Here is a 27,105-nt window from a genome sequence, read left to right on the forward strand (position 1 = left end):
AGCCCTCTCCCTCTCAGAGAAGCAGACACTGAACAGAGAGCCCAAAGGAAGTTTGCACTTAGTAGCCACTGTTAGCAGCAGGATGAGTCTGATTGATAGGAATTAATGGCCAGAGGGGGGTGGAGCTTTGCTAAGAGGAACATGGGCTTTAGAGTAAGGCGCTCTTCCTGTGTCTTCTTGAGATCCTGTAGAAATAAAAGAAGTGAAAAGCTCTCTCTTTCTCTGCGTTTGATTTCCTGGGCGGTGAGCCGGGAGCCGTCGGCACCACCCTGACACCATCTGAGTAAAGGCAAGCTGGGTGGTGTCCACCAGCTCCACCTCACCAACCTACCTGTCCCCCTTGTCCATCCCCCTGCCTGGCCTCTACAACAACAACAACAACAACAACAACAACAACAACAACAACAACAACAACAACAACTTATTATTTGTACACCGCCCATCTGGCTGGGTTTCCCCAGCCACTCTGGGTGGCTTCCAACAGAAAAATAAAATACAGTAATCTATTAAACATTAAAAGCCTCCCTAAACAGGGCTGCCTTCAGATGTCTCCTAAAAGTCTGGTAGTTGATTTTCTCTTTGACATCTGATGGGAGGGCGTTCCACAGGTACCGAGAAGGCCCTCTGCCTAGTTCCCTGCAACTTGGCTTCTTGCAACGAGGGAACTACCAAAAGGCCCTCGGTGTTGGACCTTAGTGTCTGGACAGAACGATGGGGGTGGAGACGCTCCTTCAGGTATACTGGACCCGAGGCCATTTAGGGCTTTAAAGGTCAGCACCAGCACTTTGAATTGTGCTTGGAAATGAACTGGGAGACAAATGGAGATCTTTCAAGACCGGTGTTATGTGGTCTCGGCGGCCGCTCCCAGTCACCAGTCTAGCTGCCGCATTCTGGATTAGTTGTAGTTTCCAGGTCACCTTCAAAGGTAGCCCCACGGAAAGCGCATTGCAGTAGTCCAAGCGGGAGATAACTAGAGCATGCACCACTCTGGCGAGACAGTCTGCAGGCAGGTAGGGTCTCAGCCTGCTTACCAGATGGAGCTGGTAGACAGCTGCCCTGGACACAGAATTGACCTGCGCCTCCATGGACAGCTGTGAGTCCAAAATGACTCCCAGGCTGCGCACCTGGTCCTTCAGGGGCACAGTTACCCCATTCTGGACCAGGGAGTCCTCCACACCTGTCCGCCTCCTGTCCCCCACAAACAGTACTTCTGTCTTGTCAGGATTCAACCTCAATCTGTTAGCTGCCACCCATCCTCCAACCGCCTCCAGGCACTCCAGGCAGTCACACACCCTTGAGGGAAGGTCTGCATGGTTCACTACCTGTACTTTTGAGAGCTCCTCTAAGCAACCGGAAGCCCTGTGCAACCAGGGGTGTTCACAAGATGCATTAAAGGAGGAATGGGGTCACATCCGGCAACCAAGCTCCCCCCCCCCGCCTACCCCTGGCTATACATACACCACATGTAAGATGAGAACCTTCATGCAGCCAAGATATGCACCAGAGATCATCCATGCAAGAAGGAATTGGTTGGAGCTGGAAGGAGGGACACAACTTTGGGGGCAGGCCTGGTGGTAGGGCCCTACTTCCCTATACTTATGCGAAGCCCCATCACAAAATCTTAAGCTTGCTTACAATCTAGCAGTGCAACTTTGCCACCAGGGTGAGGCTGGCCTCAAGATTCAAGTGCAGGTGAAAGTGGGTGGCTGTCCCTTGCACTCGGACTTGTGCTCTGTGCAGCACCACCTTTTCAAAGAGTCTGGTTTATTTGATTAATTTTATAATTCAATTAATTTTATTGATCACCCTGGTGTCAGGGTGCTGGCAGCGGCTACTGGCTGCCTGCCCAGTAAAGGAGAGAGATAGGGAAAAAGTGAGCTTTTCAGTTCCTTTTTATTATTAGAATTACCAGGGCAAAATTCCATCCACACAGTTCATATTCTGACAATGCCTTGAGTGAAGCTCCACCTCCTCTTCTCTCCACTTCCCTATTACTCAGACTCTCCTCCCTCCTACGGCGGCTGTTAAGTGCCACCAACCTTTGAGCCCTCTTCCCTCTGCTATTTGGGAGGGAACAGGTTCTGGGATGCTCTCTAGCGACAGTGTATCAGTCAGCTGCTGCTCAGGCTCTGCCTGTTCTATGCTACCTGGTTCCTGCTCCTCGTATTCCATTATTTCCTAACTTCTTCCCTCTTCTTCTCCTACCTAGGGCGTGACCTGTGCCCTCCAGATCTATACTATCTGCCCCTTCTTCCTCTCTGGAAGGCCCCTGGGGAGGCGGTCTCCACCATTCCTCTTCATCTGCCCAGTCCCTGACATATGGGGATTCCTACTCATCCCCTCAAATAATTTCCCAGGGTGGCCCACATGGCTGTCTCAGCCACAAGGTGTTTCTATCAGAACACAACTGGGTGTCGAATGCTGGTTCAGAACGCTGCTATGTCTGGTATATGTTGTCATTATGATCAGCTCAGACCAATGAATGGTTTATAGTTCTCTCCCACGTTGTGAAGTGGCTGCATTGGTTTAACTGGTTGCAAACCAGAACTGAACAAGTTGAATAATCTCTAGGAGAATCTGAGTAAGTTACATTAAAATACAAACACACTTGCTTACAAGGAAATGCTACTGAACAAAATGTGACTAACTCCAAGTAAAATATGTTTAAGGTTGGGATGTGAAGTAGGATATACATATATTGCTGTACACAGAGTTTTGCTGTCGAGTTAATCCTATTGATATCAAAGGGACTGTTTCAAGGTTGTATTTTTATCTTCATCATCTGTATGCTATACAATCTAATTAAGTTCTTTGGGCACAGGTAATAAAATACAGTTTACAATTTAAAAAACCATCATCATCATCATCATCATCTGTATACTGTCCATTTGTGCAAATTCTCTGGGCATTTACACAAAATAAAAAAGCTCAAAGCAGAAAAACTGCTAAGTGCTGATGATCATGTAAGTACAGGAGTAAGCGATGATCACAGTGATCAAGCATTTGACACCCATTCAGGTCTATGGGAATCAGTGGAAATGCAGAGGTGTGAGAAGTCATCTGTTATATTAATCTGCAGCTGTTCTTCTTTAGAAATAATTACAATTAATTAGGAAACAGCAGCAATTATTGAAGCTAAAATTGGTATATAACCCTCCAAAAGCACATGGGCAATTTAAAGTGAGTCCCTACCATCGCCCCCCCACCCCACCCCCAGAATAAGCCATGGGTTTCAGAAAACTGTTCTTAGTTGCTGCAGTTGATATGATTCCATTGGAGTTGACATGACTCTCCAAAATACTTCCCAAAACCCTCTAGGATTGCTCCAGTTAAGGATCTGACAGAGGGTGTTAATAAACACCACGCAGTACAAAGAAACGATTAGTCAAATTGTTCCACTCTATGTAGTTACACAGTAAATCCACAATTTCAAAGGATCTTTTAAAGAAATGTTTCAGGACTTAAGAGGCTTAAAAGGTTAGCTCCTTAGCTGTGGCAGAACTCACGCATCAACAGCTCACTGCGCCATGAGCCACAAGGATCATAACAAATTAGTTTTATCTTGTTATCTTATTGCCTTGAATTCCGCTGCATATTACTTTGGGGGCCTTTGGGCTAAAAAGAGGCATATAGATTATTATTGCTACTACTAGCGTGAGACTCTTAATCTCAGGGTCATGGGTTTAAGCCCCATGTTGGGCAAAAGATTCCTGTGTTGCAGGGGGTTGGACTGGATGACCCTCGTGGTCCCTTCCAACTCTACAATTCTATGATTCTACTATATAGCAAAATGGATCTCCCTCTCTACAGCTGCCACATCCCTCCCCCCCAAATCTGCTGCAAAGTCAGAGTATAGGGAGCAGTGGTGGGAGGAGAGGAAGGGGATATCAATAACAACAACAACAACAACAACAACAACAATACTGATAACAATGCTTGTCACCAACACCATCATAATTAACAATAGCAACTATTTGTAATCTATTCTTTACACAGATTAAAAAATGTTTTAAAATCAAATGTGTTCTGTTTGTAAGAGATAGTTCTCTCAAATCTTGAGCTGTGGCTTCAGTTTGTGGGCTTTGCATGGTGAATCTATAGCTCTACCGCCACCATCTGTCATAAATAAGAACTGTAATAAAACTGTATCTGATGAAGTGTGCATGCACACGAAAGCTCATACCAAAATACTGTAAAAACTTAGTTGGTCTTTAAGGTGCTACTGAAGGAATTTTTTAATGTAAATAAAACAATTAGCCTTGCTGCAGCAAAATGACATAAAAATGAGCAAAGGGGGGGTTTTCTGCAGCATTCTGCAGCTATTTGTCACAGATAGGGAGGAAGGCTTTGTGGCGAGGCTCTCCCTACCATCTGCCCACATCAAGTTTTTTGGCTTAGAAGATACTGTAGATATGAAATATGAACGTCAATGGCCATCAAAAGTCGTTAAGTTTTGGAGGCTTCAAACTTTATCACCCTATGTAATTTCTGAGTTACTAACTTCATACTGCAATTTCCCCACTTCAAAACTGTATGTTATGAGACGGTGTTATATTTTCTTTAATGCTTAAAAATTTAGTGCTTAAAAATTTCTTTAAACTCCAGTATGACTTGTGGAGTCCTTTGATGGAATATAGGGTACATTTGCAATTTAATCATCTATCGTTTAGAAACAAGACTGAGACCCAATTCACCATGCAGACACCCCAGTCCAAAGACCTTCCATAATGGAGTATCATCAGAATAACATAAGGACAGCTATGACTATGCAACGCTCCCCCTGTAGCAACTCACAGTCCTAGAGAGAAATACATTTGCCTTTCTACACTAACAACATTTACCAGCTACACCTTTTTATTTTTATTTATTTCATACAATTTATACACCGCTTGATTATTATTTTTAAAAAAACAACAACCTCAAAGCGGTTTACAAAAAGATAAAACAATAAAATCAAGAAAAACCTGCAACCATACTTTGAAACATACAAAAGTTAAAATACTAAGATTAAAATTACCTTAACTTTCTAAGCATCTGGGTAGGCAAGTCTAAACAAAGAGGTTTTTAGCAGGTGCTGAAAGTTGTTTAGGGGAGGCTTAATCTCAATAGGCAGGGAGTTCCATGGCAGTCGAAATCTCAGGATCCCCCTCACACTGAACTAAAAAAAGCTTGGTTGTAATTTTATTTCAAGATCAAATCAATATTATTTTGATCCATTGTTGTAAGGCCCATAGACCAATGCCAACTCTACCTATTTGGTAATCCGGCACTGGGTGCTGCCTGTGGGATGTATCATTCACTGTAGCAGTCAAATACAACATTTCCTGTTTCCTAGAGTGGACACGCTGGGGAATGTTGCTCTGGACAGAGAGGACTTCCTGTCATACCTGCTCTGGAGTCGCCTCCTCCTGTGTGTGACCCAGGTAGATGGGCATGACCCTAGCGGACCCTATAAAAGGGCCAGTCAAGCAGCCATCTTCCTATTTTGACTCTTTTTCTCCTTTTTTTCCATTTCACCTTTTGGACTCCTCTTTTGATGACTCATCCTTTTGATGACTCATCCTTACAGAGGATGGAAGCCACAAGATAGAAAGTCTGAGGCCTAGCTCAGACTTATTTTCTCTACAACTGTAACTTTAACTACAAGATTAAAGCCTACCTTCAGGACAATACTGTGAACTGAATGTAAGTAAGCTTCATCATTACTTTTAAAAGAAGACTATTGTGTCACCCTTGTTTTTAATAGGGAACTAAAGGGGAAATTTACAAGGAACAATCCAATCTGGACAAGCCAGACTGGATTGCTCAACTCAAACAATTCTAATGAATCCATCAGCTTGCTTCCAGCAATGTGCAAGGAAATGTGCTCTGTTACTAGCTCACTAGCGTGTGAGGAAGGATTTAATCAATATATTGTCTCCTACTATCCGCAACATTCCCACACTGCTACACTAAACGACTGAGTTCTTAAAAATGTGGAACGGGTATTATGTGGTCCCTGTTGTAGTCATAGCTGCCAAGTTTTCCCTTTTCTCGCGAGGAAGCCTTTTCAGCATAAGGGAATTTCCCTTTAAAAAAGGGAGAACTTGGCAGCTATGGTTGTAGTGCCAATTCCGCCCATCAGAGTGGTTGAATTGGCCCCAAGTTGCTAAGGGATTTATATACGAAGAACATATTGAACTTGGCCTGGTAGCAAGTTGGCAACCAGTGCAGATCTCAGAGCACAGACGTTATATACTGACAAGGCCTCACTTCTGTCAGCAATTGTACTGCAGCATTCTGCATTAAGTGCAGCTTCCAATGGGGATCTGTCCTGAGGCAGACTGATATGATTAGGACCTGGGAGACCAGGGTTCAAATCCCCACTTGGTCATGAAGCTCACTGGGTGACCTTGGGCCATTAAGTCTAATTTACTTTACAGGGTTGCAGTGGGGATTAAATGAGGAGGGGGGAACCAGGTAAGCCACTTTGACCTCCTTTGGAGGAAAAGGTGAGATATAAATGCAACAAACAATAACAACAGCACCCGGAAGCCCACATCCCTGCGCTAAAGGCTTTGGAAAAATCACCTACCTTTTCAGGGGATATTTGTTTAAGCCTCGTTACCTCTGCCTCCAAATTTTCAATTGTAGCAGCCTGCTCCTCAAGCTTGCCCCTCAGTCTCTGTATTTTTGAAAGTAAGGTTTCTCCACCTTCTTCAGATGGGTCAAGTAAGAAATATTTCTGCCAAGGATAGAGGAGCATTAATGAGAGACACAAAGCACTTGATCGCAGTCAGAAGGCACAGCAGCAACAGCTAGCAGCCTCACAACCGCTGGATTGGTTTTTGTAACACTAAATCATGCCTGACTTTGGCTACATCCGCAACCTACGTTTAAAGCACTATGGTGCCACTTTAAACAGCCATGGTTTCCCCCAAAGAATTCTGGGAGCTGTAGTTTAGGGTGCTGAGCATTGTCAGTAGGCCGCCCCACAATTCCCCTCCCAGAGCTACGATTCCCAGATTCTTCACAGAGAGCTTTGGGAATTGCAGCTTTGGGAGGAGAACAGAGGAATGGACACCATAGTCTTCCTGGGCACACAGTGTATGCCAGCTACCTACAAATGCAAACTTCTTGTTTTATTTCAGTAGTTAAGGGTAGCAGAGGAAGGTTGTGGGGGAAGGGAGGGATGTATCTGGATGGGTAGTTCAGTTGATAGAGCATGAGACTCTCAGGGTCATGGGTTCGAGCTCCTGGTGGGGTGAAAGATTCCTGCATTGCAGGGGGTTGGATTAGATGATCCATTTGGTCCAACTCTACAACTATATGACCAGCTACGATCAGATGGGTGAAAGGGATAGGTGGGGGGCACCTGTATTCCAGTACCAGTAGCTGCTTCTGCTATCTACGAACAACTCAGCCAAGAGCAGGGGTGAATCCCAGAGCCTGCACAAGGATACCATATCTGTTTGTATGATGTTTGCACCTGACCCTAAGAACTGCTCTTTTTGTGCCCTGGCTCACAGGGCCAGGTTTTTAGCTGGGGCATTCCAACTCTGAGTTCCTTAAGCATGCAAACCAGGGTGTGCTGCACCCCGCGCTGCGTCAGATAAATAAAATATACACAGTAGCGATAATTCAAAAACTCACGTTATAGTTTGTTTGGAGAATTGCAAGTGCATCACATAGTTGTTGCTGGTAGCTATATCGCAGTTTCACCTCTTTCTGTAATTAAAGGGGGAGATTTACCTTTTTTTTTACAGGTTATCAAAACGGTAAAAGGCAAAGCCCGTAAGGAAATGTTTCAAAGTCCACTGTTGGGCAGTGCCTTTCTTAGGACGTTTTGGTTGGTCCCAATAAAATGGGTCCTGCCCAACTGTAAATTTCAAAATAAAAAAGACGTACCACAAGCTAGGGTGGTACAGTGGCTAGCGTGTCAGACTGGGACATGGTAGATCAGGGTTCAAATTCCTGCTCAGCCATGGAGCTCACTGGGTGACCTTGGGCCAGTCTCTACCTCTCAGCCTTAACCTACCTTGCAGGGTTGTTGTGGGGCTTAAATGAGGGGGGGGGACTGTGTATACCACCTTGAGCTCCTTGGAGAAAAAGGTGAGATAGAAATGCAACAAGCAGGAAGGAGAGAATGAGGAAAAAAGGAAGGAAGGAAAGAAAGAAAACAATTCCATCATTATCTTTGCTCTTTGGAGCAAAGGTACAATCCTCAAGTTTGTTTTTGCCTCTTCCAACACCTTTAGCCCTTGCAACACCCAAGCACACAAGTTCTGGAGAAAGGTTGTGACTGGCACTGTAGAAGCAGTTACAATGGATTGCCTTTAGGTGGAGCCACAAGCCCACAGCATCCTGTTCTCTGGTCAGGGAGGGACCAGGAGGCTGTTCTGTCCAGTCCCCTGCTGTGTCAGCATTGACTGCACATGAACCCTGCAGATATCAGACCGTGCCCAGGGCTTGCCAGGGCTCAGCTGCCTATTGCTGGCTCTGCTGGAGCTCAGCACAATCAATCCCTGGATCATATCCGTGGTGTATATCCCACTGTTATGAATGCAATTGGAACATTGCAGAATAATGGTGCAGAGCCACCTTACGGACACCAACCTGAGACTACGTCTCATGGAACTCAGCTCATGCTTATTTTTGATTAACCCGTGAACAGGGGATTGTGCTGACAATTGCTATAACACACGCCCGGACTGAAAGGCTGATTTTTTTTTAAAAAAAAACAAAAACATATAAACATAATCACTTATTTTAAAAAGAGAGGAAAGGAAAAAGAAGGGAGACCCATTCAACAATCTCTCTCTCACCACCCTGCCAGCAACAAAAAAGAGCTCCAGTTTGGGGCTGGTTCTTAGGCTGAGCTCTATGGCACAGCGAGGGAATTACAGGGTAAACCACTTAAATAAACAGTGTAGATGTGCTTTCGGTATTGCACTGCTAGCTGCCAGCATATGATATACACACACACACACTGCTTTAACCAAATAGCAAACAAACACAAAGCCTTCACACAGATTACGCATTGATGCTTTACACTTCAGCACTTCGATGCTTAAAGCAGAATGAGGAAAGTTGCTCTGTACCTGCTTGTAAAAGTCATCAATGTATTTTAGCCTGTCATTTATGGCTTGCCAGAGCTTGGTTGCCTCTTCCTGTATTTTTTCCTCATACTGCGCTTTAAGGATCTTTCGGTACATAGCAAAATCATTGTAGAGTGTGTCTGTGAACTGAAAACGCAAAAGGATTAATGGCACACTCATTGGAAACGATTTATTACGTGGCTGTTGAACAGAACGGAGCCACCAAACAAGCTGCTTCAGCACACTAAACGAACAGCACCACACAAAGACTGTGCCAGTTGGCCTGGGAAGGGGCATCTTAACCCACTAAAATCACACCCAGACACCTGCCATAATTGCATACCTGTTTCAGTGGGTTAGTTTGGACAGAACAGCGAAAACCAGGGATAGGGAGCCTGGGGCACCCTGATATTGTTGGACTTCAACTCCCATCAATCCCAGGCAGCATGGTCAATGGTCAGGGTTGATGTGAACTGTAGTCCTGCAACATCTGGAGGAGACCAGAGGTTTCTCAGACCTGTGCTAAGCTACAGTTCAGCATTACAAGTATTAAAGCTTAGCATTACAAAGACAAGCCTAGCTTCCCCATGGCTTGCGCTTCGTAAACAGTTTGATCTCACTTTCCCCCTGCCTATGCTATCTATAGTTGATAATAGTGGCAATAAGGACTTTGACAATAAAAGGAATGAAAAAATAGCCACGATTTCTGAAGCAAGAATGAATGCAGATGTTTAGAATGGTTAAAAATGGCTGTTGTTGGCACAAAATAAGAATGTAAACAGCTAAAGGTAAAGGTAAAGGGATCCCTGACAGTTAAGTCCAGTTGCGAACGACTCTGGGGTTGCAGCGCTCATCTCACTTTATAGGCCGAGGGAGCCGGCATTTGTCTGCTTCTGCAGGCAGTTATTCCAGGTCATGTGGCCAGCATGACTAAGCCGCTTCTGGCAAAGCCAGAGCAGCACAGAGAAGCGCCGTTTACCTTCCCTGCTAGAGCGGTACCTATTTATCTACTTGCACTGGTGTGCTTTCGAACTGCTAGGTTGGCAGGAGCTGGGACAGAGCAACGGGAGCTCACCCCATCGTGGGGGCTCAAACTACCGACCTTCCGATCAGCAAGTCCAAGCAGCACAGTGGTTTAAACCACAGCACCACCCGCATCCCATGTAAACAACTACAGTGCCACATATGTATTCCAGCAAAGCTCTGCTTGAGAGATGGGCAGAAAACGGCTTACCTGTAATAAAGTTCTTGTCGTTTCTATAAAGACCTTTATATCTCCTATTTCACTTGTATCTGTTTGAGTAGCATGATCTGAGACCCCAAAACCTATTTTCAGGTTATCTGAAATCGTGTGCCTATGGAATTTTTTGTTGGAATATAGTTAGTTGAAACAGCAAAGATATTATACCGAACAAATGTAAACTTAAAATAGCAATAATCTGCCAAACTATCCATTAAGCCAGGGGTCCCCAAACTAAGGCCCAGGGCCCGGATGCGGCCCAATCGTCTTCTCAATCCGGCCCACGGACGGTCTGGGAATCAGCACGTTTTTACATGAGTAGAATGTGTCCTTTTATTTAAAATGCATCTCTGGGTTATTTGTGAGGCATAGGAATTTGTCCATATATTTTTTTCAAAATATAGTCCGGCCCCCCACAAGGTCTGAGGAACAGTGGAACGGCCCCCTGCTGAAAAAGTTTGCTGACCCCTGCATTAAGCTTTTATGCTATTGCCTCGTTCAGGTGTTTTACTCATGTGTAAAAGCAATGCAAGAGAGGGGTCAGGCATGTGAATCTCCGCTCCGCTCCCTATTCTTCATGAGCTGGAGGGTGAACTTCTGAAGCAGAAGTCTATAAAATTTTTGCACGGCAACAAGAAAGTAGATACAGGAAAGTTTTTCTTCCTCTCTCATAACACCAGAACTCTTGGACATCCAATGAAGCTGAATGTTGGAAGATTCAGGATAAAACAATGTACTTCTTCACAAAGCATAGTTAACCTATGGAACTTACTGCCACAGGAGGAAATGATGGCCACCAACCTAGATGCTTCTGAATACCAGTTGCTACAAACTGTAAAAGCAGGGAGTTCTCTGATGTTTAGATGCAGACTGCAGGCTTCCCACAGACACCTGGTTGGCCGTTGCGAAAACAGGATGCAGCACTAGATAGGCCATTGGCCTGATCCAGCAGCCTCCTCTCCTTTACTTGTGGAAGCTGCCTGCACAATGTAGAGCAGGGGTCAGCAACCTTTTCCAGCCATGGGCTGGTCCACCGTCCCTCAGACCATGTGGTGAGCCGGAATATATTTTTTGGGGAAAAATGAACGAATTCCTATGCCCCACAAATAACCCAGAGATGCATTTTAAATAAAAGCACACATTATACTCATGTAAAAACACCAGGCAGGTCCCACAAATAACCCAGAGATGCATTTTAAATAAAAGGACACATTTTACTCATGTAAAAACATGCTGATTCCCGGACTGTCCGCGGGCCGGATTGAGAAGGCGATTGGGCCGCATCCGGGCCCCGGGCCTTAGTTTGCCTACCCCTGATATAGAGCATAGATCAGGGTCTTAAATTGTGTGGGGATCCTCCACAAAGTACAGAAAGTTCCCTGCTTCAGAGTTTCCCTTCTAAATTTTGGGGAGCAAAAAGAGTCCCCACTCTCCACACTACTTGTATGTATAAAGTTTAAAGAGGGTTTATATATGTTCCCCAATAATGAATAATTTTAGAAGGAAATCCCATCACTCACAGAGTTATTGAGTTCACTTTTATCCCACACCCGCTTTCAAAGCAGCTTGCATAGGGGATTCTAGGCAGTCTCCCATCAAAGCACTGACCAAGCTAAGCCCTGCTTAGATTTCAAAATGTTATTTCTCTGGGGAGCACAGATGGATCGCCATTTGGTTTCATCTGCCATGTGCACTCTTCCGTTGTACTATAGGGGTCCTGCCTTCCTTCCCTGCACTTCCACTGTGGCAATGTTTCGGAAGCCCAGATTAACAAGGTGGGTGAAATGACAACACGGAAATCTTTGGGAGGTGGTTGCTATTCTAAACATGACTGGATTTTCCAGCAATAGGGAACAGGTGGTCAAGGCAGCTGCTTAGTCTCTTGGCTGTAGAATGAGACTGAGTCAATGTGTACGTCACCCAGGCTAAACGTGGCTCATTTGCAAGGGGAACTCTTAATGCAAAACGGGGACAAATGCCAGTTCGATTTTTTTAAAATAGCCTTCTGCGTTAACATCTCTCAGAACCACTCCCCTGATCGCATTTCTGCAACATGCAAGTGTTCCCTGTTTGTAATTCTCATCATATCTACAAGTTCTTTAAATAGCAACGCAAGAAAGTTTAACATCCATTTTTAATGGCAAGGATGATAGAGGCAATTCCTGGTTCAGAAAGTGGCTCAGAGATACAGTTCAGTTTTAAACCATTCTACACTGGGAGAATAAACTGGAGATGCCAGGAAACTAATTCTGGTGCACAGCACTAATGGGACATACTAACGGCCTGATGCCACAGGAATTCCACAAGGAAGCATGGAGTTTCCAATTAAATCTGGAGTGTCCATGTAGTTGTTCAATATGACGGGATTTGCAATACATTGTGCTATTTAATTCTTAAATGAGGGATAGCTGGTAGGACGATTCTCTGGTTCCAAGACTCAATGGAAAAAACTGAAGAAATATATGGGAAGCTGCCTCATTCCAGACAGTCCATATATTTATCATCTAGTTTTTATATCCTGCCCCTCCTTTAAAAGAGGAATACAGGGCGGCTCACGAACATAGATTATGCAGCACAGAATAAAGATATGCACCTCTCCTCTGGAATGCACACTCTCCGGTAGTTTGAGATAAGACAGTAATGACTTTTAAAGGTCTCTTATAAAATATATTTATCCAGACTTCCTAGACTCTGATTCTTTAATTTTTAACTCTCTCTTTTGAACACTGTTCAGTTTCATTTTGATATATACTTTTGTTTGGTTTTTACCTAGCTTTAAGGAAATTTTATTATAATTTTATTTTTTTAATGTAAACTACATATTTTTATTAAGCGATATATATTTCTAATAAATAAATAAAAACAATATTTTAAAAAGTAAAACACAAATTAGCAGCTATGAATAGCCAGCATCATCTGTTCCGGAGTCAGACCCAATTGGGTCTTACATGTGGTGTATTATATTGTGGTATGGCGGTAAGACTGCTGGACTAGGACCTAGGAGACCCGAGTTCAAATCCCCCAGTCAGCCATGAAGCTGACTGACTTGGGGCCAATCATAGTTTCTCAGCCTAGCCTTCCTCACAGGGTTGTTGTGAGGATAGAATGGGGGAGAATAATTTCCACGCCTCCTTGAGCCACTTGGAGAAAATGGTGGTGAGATATAAAGGCAAGCTTTTGAATTCTCCACAGAGCTTCATCGGAAGGAGAAGAATGGAAGAATGCCTTCGCTTCGCTTCCCTTCTCACACTTTCTCCCCATCGCCCCCTGCAGGCAGCTCGGACGTGTTACCGGTAGTCCGGCTCCAACTCATCAGAGCTGAAATACAGTGTCAGGAGGTCAAGGATGTTGGGGTGCATGCTCAGCCTCCGCGTGGAGTGCAGGGCCCGTGTGCGCTCGGTGGCACCCATGTCCTCTTCTTCATGGAAGAGGTTTGTGGGGGGAGACATGGCCCGGGCCATCTTTCCTCTTCTTCCAGAACTGCGAGGAACAACACTAGTCAGGAGCTCATCATGGTGGGGGTGCCATGACAACAAGCAGGGCGCACTCAAAGGGAGGGGCTGCTGCTCTCCATTCTAGGAAGGAGGAATGATGATTTCCTGCAGAGTTCTTTCCCTCCCCTTCTACCTACTTTCCCCCTCCATTCATGGAACCATGAATGGGCATGAAGAATCACCTAGGGGCACCTCTGCCCATCCTCTCAGATTGGAGGGAGAGCAGGTGGCGCTGTGGTCTAAACCACTGAGCCTCTTGGGCTTGCCGATCAGAAGGTCAGCAGTTCATATCCCCGCTACGGAGTGAGCTCCTGTTGCTCTGTCCCAGCTTCTACCAACCTAGCAGTTTGAAAGCACACCAGTGCAAGCAGATAAACAGGTACCGCTATGGTGGGAAGGTAAATGGTGTTTCCGTGTACTCTGGCACTCGTCACGGTGTTCCGTTGCGCCAGAAGCAGTTTAGTCATGCTGGCCACATGACCCAGAAAGCTGTCTGTGGACAAACGCCGGCTCCTTCTTTCTGAAGCGGCCACATCCCATAGTTGAATTCGACAGTACAGAGGTCCTTTACCTTACCCTCCCAGATACAGAGTTTGCCTCACATCACTTCTGTGCCTAAGGCTAAAATGGAGGATGGGTTTTGAGGCCGCTTCCCTCAGGCTCCGAATAGGCTGCCTGGGGTCTGAGTCTGTGCAAGTTGAGAGTCATATCCTCAAACCCTCCCATCTGATTGAGGGAGTGTACTCTGCACATTCTCAAAGAAACACTCTTAATCTTTTTATATTATTGCAGTACTGAACACAGTTTATGGGCCTACTTAAGCCCGTATAATTTTTTCCCCTGTTTTTACAGACAGGACTGAGGTTGTGGTTCACAAGACAGAAGAAACACTATGAATTAAGGTACAGTACTTTATATTGAGTCAGGCTACTGGTCGGCCTCTAACCCAGTATGGTATCTTCTGACAGCCAGCAGTAGGGTTATTCGGGGGGCAGGGGGCGGGTTCTGTTCTTTTGTGGACAACCCTCTGTGTCCACATGTCAAGGGTGGGTGAGGCTGGAGGCAAAAGTAGGCAGGGCAATGCATGTGACTCCTACCTTGGTACAACAAGCTACTTTGCAGCCACCCAAAGGTCAGGGGATTAACCAGCTCCGCAATGCACATTCCTCCATCCAGGGAAGCAGGGGGCATTGCCACAGCTCAAGGACACATTGCAACCAAGCAAAATCACCCAGGGAAAGTGTGAAGCAGGACCAGTTAAAGGTGTGGCTAGGAAAGAAGGGGGTGGGAGGGATGTGCAGGGTCACCTGGGCCAGATAGAGATGTTAAGAGGGCAGAATTTGGCACCCAGGTCTGAGGTTCCTCCATTGCTGTGGTAAAGTGATTCTTTTGTAGCGTTGCTTTGTGAGGCACAGAAAACTGAGCTTGGGACCTCCTGCATGCAAAGTAGGGGCTCTATCACCAAACATACCCCCCCCCCCAATACCACCTATTTTACATTGTTTGCATGGGATTTGAACCCCACTTCAGACCTGTTGCACCCAGAGCAGGAGTCTTGCAGCTAATCTTTTGCAGATCAAACAAGGCCTTCTTACACCAAGCTTGAATAACCACCCATTTTTAACTGTTCAAGGAACATTCTGATGACACAGTTTTCTGCCTTAAAGGTAGCTTAGGATGAGTCTACATGCAGTGTCTGAATTTACATATAGCAAACAGAATTAATGACATAATTGTGTCTTCCTGTATTTACTGGTGTTGAATGTCCCCCCCCCCACATTTCTTTTATTAATCTTTCATTGTGTCCTGTGAGGAAAAGTGACTTACAAAATGGTTACTTCCTTCGTTCCGAAAGAGGCACGTAACTATAGCAATGCAAATATACATGATTAATGGAATGGGTAAAAAAGCTATAATATCTGCAATAATTTCTGGCGTGGGTGTGAACATGATTTAGAGGTTCACTTTTTGAAAACCAGCACAGATCTCTATTTGGAAAGGTCTCAGTTTTATGAAACGCCGGGGGGGGGGGGGAGAGAGAGAGATGCTGGCCCTAGTATTTAAAGGAGAGTAATAGATTTGCTGCCGCATCCTCCATACTACAACATGCTGGCACAAGCATTCAACCCTTGTAGGTCAGTCTAGGACAGGGGTCAGCAAACGTTTTCAGCAGGGGCTGGTCCACTGTCCCTCGGACCTTGTGGGGGGCCGGACTATATTGTTTTAAAAAATATAACCACAAATAACCCAAGGATGCATTTTCCGCGGGCAGGAAAAGGCAATTGGGCCGGGCCTTAGTTTGCCTACCCATGGCTATGGAAATGTTCAGGGATGTGGATGAGGAGATATTGTTAAATATATCCTATCCCAGCTTGTGCTAGCAAGTTCCAAACTTAGCAGAGTAACATTCCCTTAGCAAATGCACAGCAGAAAAGCGTTTGCGCAGGCTTGATTTAAGCCTGTAAAATAAAGTGTATTTTCCTGGTATTTCCCCCTTTATCCCTCTTAAAAGAAAAGACACGACACAATGCTCTTAAAAGTATAAAAGATGTTTACTTACAATCTTCCTGAGATACAGCACACTCAGGAGCTAGACTGGCTTAGGTAAAAAAGTGATATATACATGTGAAGTTTACTTATAGGAAGTGAGACTCCATCTCATCTCTCTCTGGGCTGGAAGCCTAGAGAGAGACTCACTAAGATGAGAGGGAAATGGCTGCTGGCTAGTGAATTTATCTGCCGCCTTTTCCAACTCATTTGCATGTGGAGGAACAGGAAACCAAGCTAGTCATATGTTCCTCCACAGTCCTCCAAGTGGACTCTCTAGGAATTGTTGTGACTTGACTGCACCTGTTTCACATCCCACAATGGCCTAGGACTAAGTGCTATAACTGTGCATTGCTCTTGCCATTTCTAGTGTTCAGGCTGTGAGTGCATTTACTTATGTAGCCAAAACCCTTTCACTGGAGAGAGGTATCCATAGACTTGAGAAACCCCAGCGCTTGCAAACAAACCATCTTTATGGGTGGGTGGGTGGGGGAATCCCTAAGGGGCTGGGAACTCCCCAAAGAGGCAAGTAAGGACTGGGAATGCTAAGCATAGCTGCCAAGTTTTCTCTTTTCTCGCGAGGAAGCCTATTCAGCATAAGGGAAAATCCCTTTAAAAAAGGGATAACTTGGCAGCTATGATGCTAAGTGACCATACAGTGCTGACTGGCAGTTGCAAGTGGAATGGAAAAAAGGAAGAGAGAAAATGAATGGGATGGAGTAGCTTTAATCCTCAACACAGCACGTGACAGTTCCTGAGTTGTTGCCACTCTACGGAGCGGAGTTGTTGCCTGGCACGAGTGTCTGCTGTGCTGCAGTGGGCAGGGTTTGGGCATGGTCCAGAGGGAAGACTTGCTTCCTTTGGTCCATGGCTAGGCTCTTTCAGCCAGCTTGGCCATGACACAGCCTTCTTCCCCACCCACCCTTTCTCCGTTGTAACTGTTCTTGCTTGGATGATAGTTTGTGGCTAGTTAATGGAACTGGGAGATTATTATTATTTTTGTTCACACTGCAGTTTATATTTTTGCCTTTCCTTCTTTTTTTGTATAATTTGGTTTTACAATTTAAAATACTCATTTAAACATCCTAAAAATACAGCATCAGTGACTTCCCTTCTTCTCTTTCCATGGTTCATTTTGAATATCATAAATCCCTGCATATTTTACAAAAACTAAACAATATTCCATTATTACATCCATCAAAACTTATTTACACTGTTGAATTTATCTTAATGCTGCCAAGATTTTGAAGTGTTCACAATTCCCCCCATATATTCAATAAGCATATTCCAATCTTCTCTAAACGCATGTTCTTCTTGTTCTCTTATTCTACATGTTAAATATGTAAGCTTTAAATCTGCCATTCTTCTTTTTTGGGACCTTGCTCATTTTCCATTTTGTGGCTAACAAAACAAAGGCCACAGTAGCAGCATACTGTATTTTTCCGTGTATAAGACTAGGTTTCCCCCCTAAAAAATAATGTCGAAAATTAGGGGGCATCTTATACACAGATATATCTCCCCCCCCATTTTCTTAAATCTGAGTCCCCCCAAATAGGTAGCGTCTTATACATGGGGGGGCTGTCCTATAGACGGAAAATACAGTACATATATAACATTTTTTGACACTTGGGAATTTTAGTCTGAATTATCCCCAATATTTCTGCCTTTCCTATAGCAAGGGTATGTTTGCTGGTTGCGGTTTTTGTGTGCACCTGTCACGACTCGTTGGTGGGGTGAGCATTAGGCAGGTCTGGAGGAGGTAGGAACTGAATGCCTTGGGATTGGGCAAGTTTCCCCATACCCAAGGGGCAAGCAGGAACCACCATCTATGGGCAACACCGGTGGGACCCAGAGTCCAGCAACCACCTCTTGGTGGGTCCAGCAGGTAGGCTAGCTCCAGTATATTCCAGTGGACAGGCTGTTTGATAAGTGGATCTTTGCATCAAACTTTGATATAACTATAACTAAAAAGGTTGTGGCCATATTCCTTCTCCCAGAGGACCTGGCTAGCTAGCAGTCAGTGTCTGGGGGCACAATGCAACATTTTGTTGCAGGACCCACTTGCGCTGTATTTTGGGGCTGTGAGCAGAGAGGGAGAAGGTCTAGCATTATAGCCAGCAGCTTGTACAAGAGTTTATGACAACATAAGGAAAGGTATGGGTGGGATTACTGTACTCTGAGCCTGTAATAGATCCTTTTCTTCCACCCTGCCTTTTGCACTTCCATGAGTTCTCGCAGAGCAAACAGGTTCCAATATCTCCCACTGTAATGCAAAGCAAGAGGCAGCGAGATGATTCCAGTGATCATAGGCAGTGTATAATACTTTCATAATAATTTATGTATGGTGAAAGGTGGAATACGACACTTGAACACTACCAGCTCACCCAATATACACACTGTGATAGCAATCAGTTATAGTGATCAAGTCACAGAGAAATATTGTGCTAACTATTAATATTAATGATTGCAGTGAAATTTACGAAGCATATTTCACACCAGAAACAAACCATTCCCCAGCAGCTACTGACTTTAGTTATTCATGTTGGACAGAAAGTTTCTATAGACACCTGGACAGATAAACACAAATATAGTTACATTAAAATGCCATGCATGAATGTAAATATGTTTGTCTTGGGTTTTTTTTAACCTATGTACTGTACATCACTTAGCAATGTAAGTGTTATATGTTATATGATTAACACAGCACCCACCAGACAGCCACGCTGGGAAACGGGGCGGGGGGGGGCACCGGAGGGATCTTCGCATGCTTAAGACGGCCCTGAGAGGAAGCCAACCTGGCTCCCTCCAGATGTCATTGGATAGAATCGTACAATTGTAGAGCTGGAAGGGACCACGAGGGTCATCTACTCCAACCGCCTGCAAGGCAAGCATCTTTTGCCCAACGTGGGGCTCCAACCCACAACCCTCATCTTCCACCGACTGAGCTAGCACTTCACCTAGTGTGACATGAGTCAGAGTCACTGACTTGGGTGGCTTTAACAAAAGGATTGGACAAATTCATGGAGGATAAGGCACTCAGTCGCTACCAGTCAATATGGCTACGGTCTGCTTACACAGTTGGAGGTAGTAAAGCTTCTAAATTCCAGTTGCTGGCAACTGTAAAAGGGGAGAGGGCTCTGGTGCTCATGTCCTGCTTCCAGATTTCCCGCAAGCAGATCTGGTTGCCCACAATGAGACTAGGATGCTGGGCTAGATGTCAAAGTGGAACGTTAGCACAGGAGTAGCAAGAGCTAACTGGAATTTGGAGAACACTTGTTATTTGTCATAACTTACCATTTATTGAATCTCTGGGACATATTTATAGCACCACACAGAGCGATTCCTAGTTTCTAAGAAGGATGAAAGCATTCCCCGCCCCCATTAATGGAACAGTATTTATGAGATATTAAACTGCTTTATCATAAATCAGATCACTGGTTAATCTCGCTCTGTGCTGCCTAATCTGATTGGCAATAGTGCTCACATTGCAGACAGTGATGTTTCCCAGCCTGATACCTCTGAATTACAGCCTCTCCCAAAAGTTTTTGTTGCACTGAAGTTCTGTAGTGTCTTCTCAAAACTAAACCCCGTTGAGATTGATGGGACTCAGACTCCCAGGAAAGTGCAGTCCTCTACTCTCAGGTAAGTAAGCCCTGTTGAAAGCAAGAGGTGCTTACTTCTGAGTAAACATGTATAGGATTGCAGTGTGTGTGTGTGTGTGTGTGTGTGTGTGTGTGTGTGTGTATATATATATATATATATATATATATATATATATATGTCTGTTGTCTTTGTCCATGGAGTTTTCTTGGCAGGGATACTGGAGTGGCTTGCCAGTTCCTTCTCCAGGTGGATCACGTTTAGTCAAAACTCTCCACTATGACCTGTCCATCTTGGGTGGCCCTGCATGGCATAGCTCATAGCTTCTCTGAGTTATTCAAGCCCCTTCGCCACGACAAGGCAAATTCTACAAGGCAGGCTTAGGCAGTATGTGGACCGAGAACACCCAGAAGTGCAAGCTGGATTTTGAAGGGGCAGAGGAACCAGAGACCAAATAGCAAACATGCGCTGGATTATGGAGAAAGCTAGAGAGTTCCAGAAAAACATCTACTTCTGCTTCTGGTTACAGGTAGGTAGCCGTGTTGGTCTGGATCGAAGTGAAATAAAAAAATTCCTTCAGTAGCACCTGCACACGAAAGCTCATACCAAAATAAAAACTTAGTTGGTCTTTAAGGTGCTACTGAAGGAATTTTTTTATTTTACTTCTGCTTCATTGACTATGCAAAAGCCTTTGACTGTGTCGACCACAGCAAACTATGGCAAGTTCTTAAAGAAATGTCTGATCACCTCATCTGTCTCCTGAGAAATCTCTATGTGAGACAAGAAGCTACAGTTAGAACTGGATATGGAACAACTGACAAGGTTGTATATTGTCTCCCTGCTTATTTAACTTATATGCAGAATTCATCATGTGAAAGGCTGGACTAGATGAATCCCAAGCCGGAATTAAGATTGCCGGAAGAAATATCAACAACCTCAGATATGCAGATGACACAACCTTGATGGCAGAAAGTGAGGAGAAATTAAAGAACCTTTTAATGAGGGTGAAAGAGGAGAGCGCAAAATATGGTCTGAAGCTCAACATAAAAAAAAACGAAGATCATGGCCACTGGTCCCATCACCTCCTGGCAAATAGAAGGGGAAGAAATGGAGGCAGTGAGAGATTTTACTTTCTTGGGCTCCTTGATCACTGCAGATGGTGACAGCAGTCACGAAATTAAAAGACGCCTGCTTCTTGGGAGAAAAGCAATGACAAACCTAGACAGCATCTTAAAAAAACAGAGACATCACCTGGCTGACAAAGGTCTGTATAGTTAAAGCTATGGTTTTCCCAGTAGTGATGTATGGAAGTGAGAGCTGGACCATAAAGAAGGCTGATCGCCGAAGAATTGATGCTTTTGAATTATGGTGCTGGAGGAGACTCTTGAGAGTTCCATGGACTGCAAGAAGATCAAACCTATCCATTCTTAAGGAAATCAGCCCTGAGGGCTCACTGGAAGGACAGATCATGAAGCTGAGGCTCCAATACTTTGGCCACCTCATGAGAAGAGAAGAATCCTTGGAAAAGACCCTGATGTTGGGAAAGATTGAGGGCACTAGGAGAAGGGGACGACAGAGGACAAGATGGTTGGACAGTGTTCTCAAAGCCACCAACATGAGTCTGACCAAACTGCGGGAAGCAGTAGAAGACAGGAGTGCCTGGCGTGCTCTGGTCCATGGGGTCACAAAGAGTTGGACACGACTAAACGACTAAACAACAACAATATATATATGTGAACACTATTAGCCAAAGTTAATGTCTTTAAAGTTCTCCTGATGTGAATGGGGGTGTTTTAATCAGCGTTCAGCTTTTCTACTGAAATCAGAGGAACTTTTAAAAAAGTTTGACATGGCAGCCTCATTGTATTCAAATTCAAATTCAGAAGGATATGTGATTGATTTTGGAATATTTAAGTGGCAACATGGATGATGTGCTGGAGCATGTTTGTAAGGTTACATAATTAAATATAATTTAGAATCATTTTCCACTTGATGAATATTGATCAGTGGTATAATATACTCTGGCAAACAGCCATAAGAGAAAAGCTGTCGCAAAAACTGAAGGTGGCAAGGGGAGAGAAAAACAAACATAATTTTTACACTGTACTGTATGGTGTGATTTTATTACGGTAAATATACAATTGAAACAACACAGAGATGAGAAATACTTGCAGCATATATTGCAGGATGGCATAGATAAGCAGGCACCACTCATTAGCTCACTCCTATTACCCTCCTGTTTTCCAGGTTGATTTTCTGAATGACTCATTTTACCTGTTTACAGTAATTATCTCATTATTATGTACTGTAAAATAATACGTTTAGTAGTTTATTCCCCTAGTGACCCATTTTTTGTTAGGCACGTCATGTTTTATGATTTAAGTCCGTACAGTTTTGTGTGTACAATTTTGCAACAAGGGCATTTAAATGCATAAATAAATAATAATGTATAATAATAATAATAATTAAGTCATAATTTGATAATGGTTAATCATATTTTTGCCTGTTGTTACAAAAAATATGATTAAACTGCCCTGGATATCATCATAGGAAGACCAGTTCTTTGGATGCCAGTCCTTTTGTAGCCAGAACAGCACCATCCATGTCCAAAAAGAGGCATCAGCATTAAATCATAGAATTGTAGAGTTGCAGGGGATCCTGAGGGAATCCTGCCCACAGCCATCCCTGGGTGGGCTCAAACCACCAACCTTCCGGTTGAAAGCCAAATGCACTGAAGAAGAGCCTGCTGGGAATCCCTGGCTTTGCAGGAGCACATAAAAACCTTTAGAGAAAATGAAACCTGCGTGGTATTTGGGGCAGGGGAGAACCCCAAAAGCCCAATGAGGGCTAATAACGCTCATGCTAGCTGGCAGGCAGAGGGCAGGAAAATAGAAGGTCAGGTGGAGAGGGACTTGAATGGAGTATCCATGCAAAGGGCATTGCTGAATTCCTGGACAAGAGAACACTACATCCACAATGCAACGTTTTGCTGCAGATGCCTCTTGTAATGCAAGTCTCACTCTTTCCCTTCCTTTCGTTAGGGCCCATACTTTTCTTTGCAAAACACAAGAAAACGGTTGCAATATACAGTGGCTCCAGGAGCTTGCTGCCCTTTGTGGAAGTGGGTATATCACAAAACAATAGGTAACATTCCTTGCTGGTATGATAACTGCTGCTTGACATTCAGTTGCCTGCAACACTGTGCAAGGTATTTACAGAACACAGATGACACATCTCTGACCAAGCTGTTTATTTACAATATAAATTAGATAGGCTGGATAAACAAAAAGAACAACTGCTTAGGGAATAGGGTGGGCATAAGTCAGGATTCATCAAGGGAGCAGGCAGAGTGAAGGAAAGTATAGCTCCCTCCTTCACTATTTGCAAATGTTCCACTTGTACTAGTCTTTGCCCGTCTTATATTTAGTAAAGTAGCTGTGAGCGCAGCATTGCGACTGACGTCATTGGATACCAATGTTTTGCCAGAGTTGTTTGCTCTGTTGTGGTTTTCCTCCTGTATAATTGAAATGCTCCTTGGAATGTGCCCAGCAATAAATGATTACTAAACCACCAGAAACTTTGAAGTGTGGGAGACATTTTTCTTTATTAGCAGAAACATGAGATTGCGCCTACGCACACAATAGGCTTTCTTTCCCTGACTGCAGCAGAGAAGTAGACATTTTGCATAAATGGCAGGGGTGGGGTGGAGAGGCAGGTGACATACATCAGATAAATCGCTTTTCACAAAATCCAGTATTTTCTGTGGCCCTGACAGCATGGATATTTTCATGCATATTCATAGAAGATACAAAGGTGTATGGCAAGATGTAGAACAACCGTTCCCCTTTTTTGGGAAGCATTTTGAATTGCTGTGGTTAAGCTACCACCGCACTATGTTTTGCAGGATGCATTCAAGGGCATACTGGAACTTTAGCTTTGCACAATTAAAGTGATACTTTGCTCTAGCGCAACACATCCACTTTTTCCGAATGTTTTTTTTTTTTTTTGTGTGTGTGTGTGGTTTGGAAAGGGATGTGAAAATGCATTGAACTGTATGGGACAATTGAGCGATTAATGGGAAGATGTGTAATACACATCCTACTAGCAAATCAGGATCAATGCGGGATGAGTGCTCATTGTCAGCCTCCCTGTAAACAACTCAAGAGTGAATACTCCATATAAACTGGACCCCACCTAGGCTTTGTGCAAGGGAATCAGGATGGATGCTGGGTGAGCAGAGCCTGTGGACAAGCCCTCTAATGGTTACTGCCTTTTAAAATCTTTTGTCACTCTGTTGTTTCATCTTTTATGGCTGCTTTATTGAATTTATTTATTTTTATCCCATTTTTCTCCGTTTTTCAAACAACCATTATCTCCCAAAAGTGGCTGACATCAAGCAGGAGACATCAAGCCCTGTTTTCAGTCTAAAGGTAAAGGTAAAGGGACCCCTGACCATTAGGTCCAGTCATGACCGACTCTGGGGTTGCGGCACTCATCTCACATTATTGGCCGAGGGAGCTGGCGTACAGCTTCTGGTTCATGTGGCCAGCATGACAAAGCCGCTTCTGGCGAACCAGAGCAGCACATGGAAATGCCGTTTACCTTCCCGCTGTAGCTATTTATCTACTTGCACTTTGACGTGCTTTCGAACTGCTAGGTTGGCAGGAGCTGGGACCGAGCAACGGGAGCTCACCCCGTCGCGGGGATTCGAACCGCCGACCTTCTGATTGGCAAGCCCTAGGCTCAGTGGTTTAACCCACAGCACTGCAAACTAAAAAGACACACAAAGGAAGAGAAGGGAGACCAAAATGAAGCCGTAAGCTATAAGTGGGTCTTATTTATCCAGCTGGTATTCCCTGGCTGATGTTCTTGCTTCAGTAACAAATGTTTGCTCAGGGTCCTTTGGCTGATGGACAGGACCAGAGTGTCCTTTTCTCTTTCTCCCGCAGTCCCCAGGCACCTGGTAATTGGAGTTGAACCTGCTCCCTGCCAGGGAGATAGGAAGCCAGTTACTGTATTTATTTCTGATACCAAATTGTTTTAAAAACTGTTAAGTTGCTCTTTTTAAAAAAACTTGTGCTGTTAGCCATGTTGGGCTTATTGAGGAAATGCAGGATAGAAGTGGTTTATTTATTTAATTCACCCCAACTCCATCCAGTAATTCACCCCGTTACTCTTAAATGTTACTGGAAACCCAGTCTAACTTAACTTTATTTAGAAATAAAAAGCGCATCTTCTCGTAAAAGACCAGCTCATGATACTGACACACGTATATTACCACTGAGTATGTAACTTACATCATTCATAGGAAAGTTGATTCTAAGTATATGCATAGCATAGTTGCAGTGTCACAAAGAATGTCTGGCAAGCTGACAGGCGGTGACATTTCAACGGCATTGCTGGCAGTCACTGCATCCCTTCAAGAACGCTACGTTGCAGCGAGCGCTGAGTTGCTCAGAGATTGTATATGTTAAGACTATAGATCTTAGGGAATGCAAAGCCATAAAAATAAATGTAAATAAAGTCAACGAATTGCAGAACCATACACAATTTCTTTAAAATGTCCAGCTTCACATTTCTGACATGCTTTGGCTACTGTGTAAAAGGAACAACTTCTGTATACAGTAGTGTGTTTATATTTTGGTCTGTTCTGAGGCAATTCTTTGATCCGGCAGATTCATCCAGATGCCTAAGTTCGCCTGTCCAGATGGCGGCTTTGAAGACCCTTGACAGTCAACATACACTACTCTAAGTAGGCCCCCAAATTTCCCTTTCGCATCCATACAAAAAACAGCAAGTGAGCACAGGATCTATGGAGAGCTGGCCAACCAGCAATGATTGTACTGCATTTGTATAAAAACAGGAGATTCCATTTGAAGGTCACTCACTTTTTTTGGCCTTCCTCACACCCCGTCTGAGTGTAAGGGAAGTCAACAGGGTCTGAATCCAGGTCGGCATTGTTCAACACTTTGCACCCCAGCCCAAGATACGTATGCTTAAATCTCCTTTTCTGCATAGCTGTGGAAAGGTGTAAGACCTCTGTCCTCTTCTGCATCTGGCCACCCTAACTGATTCTCATAAACCATCCTTTACCAAGGAACCTGTTCATTGGATAATCTAGCCTACTGTCTAGCAATTAGAGATTGGAGCAGAAATTCAGAGAGTGTTGGCATATTCTAAGGAGCCCCCAAACAGGATGCACAGGTAAATTTAAACTCCTAACCATAGATATCTCAGTTGGTAGAGCATGAGACGCTTAATCTCAGGGTTGTGGGTTCGAGCTCCATGCTGGACGAAAGACTGCATTGTAGAGGGTTGGACTAGATGACCCTCGTGGTCCCTTCCAGCTCTACAAGTCTTATGATTCTATGATTATGATTCCTGTTTTCATGCTTGTGAAATACTCAAAGTAAGTCTGTGAGTTTAGGTATGTGTGCTGTCCTCTGGGGAGGCAATGCATAATCTTTTTTTCTTTTTCTTTTAGTTACACAAGGTGTGAAAACGCCAAAATAATTATTGTTGTGCATTTCCTATTTCTAACATGTAAAAAAAAGTAGCATATGTCTGCCGCTTTAAAAAAAGAAAAGCCAATGTTGCCTTCAGTTTGAGTGAGGTACTGTGATGTCATTGACGCTCATTCTTAAAGTATCGCTTTCCTAGAGATGTCAAGTTTGTCAGCTCAGTCAGGACAGTTGCTAAGAGACAGGGGAATGTCGAGGATCACTTTTACACTGAATCATTCAGATAGAATATTCAAGGGGGAACATAATGTCACTGTATGCTTTCAATGAAGTCACATCAAGTACTACTTTGAATTCCTTAAATGTGACAAATGTGTTAATGTTTTCCAGTTTTAAAAGATTATACAGAAGCTTTAAAGGGTGGATTTTTTTTTTAAGCTTTACAAATTCCACACTCCTCCTTTGATTCACCCTCTTGCCTTTGCTCAAAGAAATGTAGTAACCAAAGGACTTGGCTCCAAAGCTCATCTTCAGCTGAAATTCCTCCTGATGTATTAGAACTAGAATGCTCTCAGCTGCAGCGCAGGTGACTGAATTATTCCTTTTGAAATCGAGAATTATGTGAAGTAATTTAACTTCTACTCAAAGGTAGAATTTAACTTATGAAATATTTGCTGTTAACCAGT

At 43.9% G+C, this 27,105-nt stretch overlaps 1 protein-coding gene across 1 annotated transcript in view; it reads right to left on the reverse strand.

The window, feature by feature from the left end:
- C11H10orf67 (chromosome 11 C10orf67 homolog) overlaps positions 1 to 13,778 on the reverse strand; it is a 51,622-nt gene extending 37,844 nt beyond the window's left edge. Inside the window, exons 1-5 of the mRNA XM_088654518.1 lie at positions 13,609 to 13,778; positions 10,312 to 10,432; positions 9,081 to 9,224; positions 7,633 to 7,707; positions 6,575 to 6,724 (exon numbers count right to left, since the gene is read on the reverse strand). Of these exons, the coding sequence (XP_088510644.1) occupies positions 6,575 to 6,724; positions 7,633 to 7,707; positions 9,081 to 9,224; positions 10,312 to 10,432; positions 13,609 to 13,778 (660 nt within the window). The remainder of the gene's footprint in view (positions 1 to 6,574; positions 6,725 to 7,632; positions 7,708 to 9,080; positions 9,225 to 10,311; positions 10,433 to 13,608) is intronic.
- Between the last annotated feature and the right edge of the window lie 13,327 nt (positions 13,779 to 27,105).

The sequence above is a fragment of the Zootoca vivipara genome, chromosome 11 (assembly GCF_965207765.1).
Source record: "Zootoca vivipara chromosome 11, rZooViv2.hap1.1, whole genome shotgun sequence".
NCBI lineage: Eukaryota > Metazoa > Chordata > Lepidosauria > Squamata > Lacertidae > Zootoca > Zootoca vivipara.